The 3,227-nt window shown below is 36.3% G+C and overlaps 1 protein-coding gene across 1 annotated transcript in view; it reads right to left on the bottom strand.

Annotated features, from left to right (window-relative positions):
- Positions 1-54: 54 nt before the first annotated feature.
- The window catches only part of LOC108741636 (RNA polymerase II elongation factor Ell), a 55,561-nt gene continuing 52,388 nt past the window's right edge, over positions 55-3,227 (bottom strand). Inside the window, exon 8 of the mRNA XM_025975798.1 lies at positions 55-856. Coding sequence (XP_025831583.1) covers positions 357-856 — 500 coding nt within the window. The 3' untranslated portion in view covers positions 55-356. The remainder of the gene's footprint in view (positions 857-3,227) is intronic.

Below are 3,227 nucleotides of genomic sequence, written 5' to 3'. Positions count from 1 at the left end.
ACATGTAACCCAAAATAAAATGAAATATTAAACCTGGGACATTAAATTCCTAGGAACGTTGAGTATGCTCGCGAATGGTTAACGGCTCTGTACGTGTGCGAAAAGTTGATGGTGCTATGATGTTATAGGCCGATGCAAAAAAATTCATGATATAGGAAGGGTTAGAAACGACGAGGTATTGGAAAAAGTAGGAGAACATGGGGCGTTACAGAAGTCAAAAAGGAAAAAGAGAGATACTGTGCTAGAACAACTTCTGAGACATGAAGGGCTACTTAGAGACCTAGTTTAAGCAAAAACTGGAACTCAAATTGTATCTAAACTTATTATCGGGACATTAAAAGTAAATTTTAAGTAACTTACGTCAAATAATCCGGGAACTCCGGTGTGGGATCCACTTCAGCCAGGGTCTTTTGTTTTTGTACATCGGCAGGGGGTGGAGGAGGTCCTGAATCCGTTGCCGAAACTTGTTCAGCATGCCTCTGCAACGTTCCATTCACCTCTTGCGACTGTTGCTGCTGTTTTTTGGTGCTGCTGCTGTTGTTGTTGTTCGAATGAGTTTTGACGTAGTCCGCGTACTTGCTGCCGTTATTATTCGTTTGCGTCACAACCGCCGGCTCGTTCACCCGCACAACTTTATTATTCTCGTTCGCAACCACATTTGTTGGGGTGCCACCCCCGCCGCCTCCGCCTCCGCCACTACCACCGACAACCGAAGATGAACTAACAACGAATCCGTTCTTTTTGGGCGACTGCTTCGCACTACCGCCACTTACGGCGAGTAACGGTGACCCGCCACCGTTACTATTACCGTTACTGCCACCCCCGAAAGGCGATGACGACTTTTCACGACTAACACCAAAATTCAAACAACTACTGTTATTATTATTATTAATAATAATAATAAATGTATTTTATAAAACCATAGCCACATGGACATAAAAATGAACCTGGCTGATTCTTGCATGAGTCATATTAACCAAATCACATTTTATGTACAACCACTCAAAATACGCTGCTTATTTGAGGGGCAGCGCAATTATCTCACACAAGATCGACTAATAAAAAACAACGGGTTGGGCATTGGCAAGCACATTGTGATATAATATTTATTTATTTAAAGACTTGAAGGCCAGTGACCAAAACTAAGCCTACCAAAAGAAATTTCTATCGAGTGAAAACGCAAAAAAAATAAATCGATTTTCATAAAATACCACGTTGTTACCCCACTGTAATTTAGTTGAACTGATTATACATGAATCCTTAATTAAAGAAAAGCATACTTATTAATAAGAAGTTGTTATACTTTCCTTAAACAACATTTTAATTAATTGATGGAAGAATCAAATCATATTTAAATAAATAATTCGCCTAAATTAGAAAGTTTCTTTGCAATGTTGTTATTCACTCGATAGAAATTCCTCAAGACATGATATTGTCGCACAAAATATGAACACTGGCCTATTGGCACGTTTTCATCAACCCAAAACGAACATAATTGGACAACAACACCAACAATTATATAGAATAATAACATAATAATAACAAGAGAAAACGATTTGCCTACTTAAATTGCCGTTAAATTTTACTTAGGTGCCCTAACAATAATAATTATCATTATTATTATACAAAAGTGCTAAAGAGACGTTATTATTAATACATACAATGTTTTATAAGCGCCGATGCTGTTGTCCCGATGGAATCGCCAAGACGTTTTTTCAGGCATTGTTTATATAGTCATATATATATAAACTTTTTTTTTCTACAAAGATCGATTATCTTTCAGGAAGATAGGGCATTACAATAGGTATTAGATGTGCTTGTTTCGATAACGTTGCTTGTTTTAAACAACAAAAGTTTAGGGCACTTGTTATTTACTCTATTATTTAAACATCGTACATAAAAGAAAATGAAAACTGACGGATGACGAATAACTACAATTTGTCGATTTTCGATATTTAAGAAAGTCGGATAACTCAAGACGGAAATTCGTGACTGGAAATTAGTTCAGGGAACCCGGATTATGATCAGTAATACGGCCATTTGATCACAGTATTCTATACCTTGATCTTTTTACCTGATCAGGAACTGATCAGCGTACAGTAATCTATCCATTGGTCCAGTCATCTGATCAGAAATTGACCAAAGTATAGCATACTTTCCCTTGATTTGTCTATCTGATCAGTACAGTAGCCTATCGATTGATCCGGCATGGATCTTTGGAACGTATTCGACATGGATCTTTTAAACGGATACGGTGTGACGATTTTTAATCATATCCTGTTTAGGATGCCTGATTAATCCCTGATCAGTCTTCAGGCAATCCTGATCCAGATCGGACCCTATACTAGTTTAATTTCCAGTCGGGAAGCCATGGAGACATAATAGCACAGGTTCAAGTCGTTTTTAACAAAAATAATTCACTTCTGTGTTCGCAAACGGCTATTTTGGAAATGTGAAAAATATTATTGAAAGTGTATAGAGCACGGCTCTTTACGGGTGCGAAATGCGGATAGTGTGCGCGATATACAAGAAAAAGTTGGAAGCGTTTGTGATGTAGTGGTTTTGTTGGATAGAAAAGGTTAGAAACGAGAAGGTACTGGAAAATATAAAGCAGATGGCGCAGTGGAAATCAATGAAAGACAGGGTGATAGAACACCTTCTGAGACAAGAGTAGTAGGGGACGTAGTAGGAGTGCATGTCCAACCAGTGGGACTGACGACCCTATAATGTTTTGTGATGAAAAGTGTACTACCATTTAAAATGTTTAAACACAAGTATCGTTTTGTACTTTAATATTTTTTTTCGTACGGTCAATACCTTTATAAAAGAAGAAGATTCATCAAGAATGTCCAATTAACATTAACACCTTTGGACTAAATTAAGACATTCGTTTGAAATGTAAGCATCAACAACAGAAACTTATTATTATTATAAAAATATAACATTTGATTTGAAAGTCGAGTATTATTATTATTGTAACTATTTTATCGTTACACGTTCGTATTAAAGGGCACTGGATTATAAGGCCACGGGTTCTTTTCTTATTGTTTTTAATTTCCTCATTTTTTTTTTCAACAGTATCGAAACCAACACATCTAGACTAAGAACAAGATAAAGAACACTTTTCTTATGCACTTCAAATTAAAAACAAAAAAGTACGTATTACAAAGATAACTACACAACCCCGAAACTAATGACATTTATTTAAATATTTATTTATTCATTAT

The sequence above is a fragment of the Agrilus planipennis genome, unplaced genomic scaffold, assembly GCF_000699045.2.
Source record: "Agrilus planipennis isolate EAB-ADULT unplaced genomic scaffold, Apla_2.0 scaffold259, whole genome shotgun sequence".
Lineage (NCBI taxonomy): Eukaryota > Metazoa > Arthropoda > Insecta > Coleoptera > Buprestidae > Agrilus > Agrilus planipennis.
This window is presented reverse-complemented; position numbering and strand designations above follow the sequence as displayed.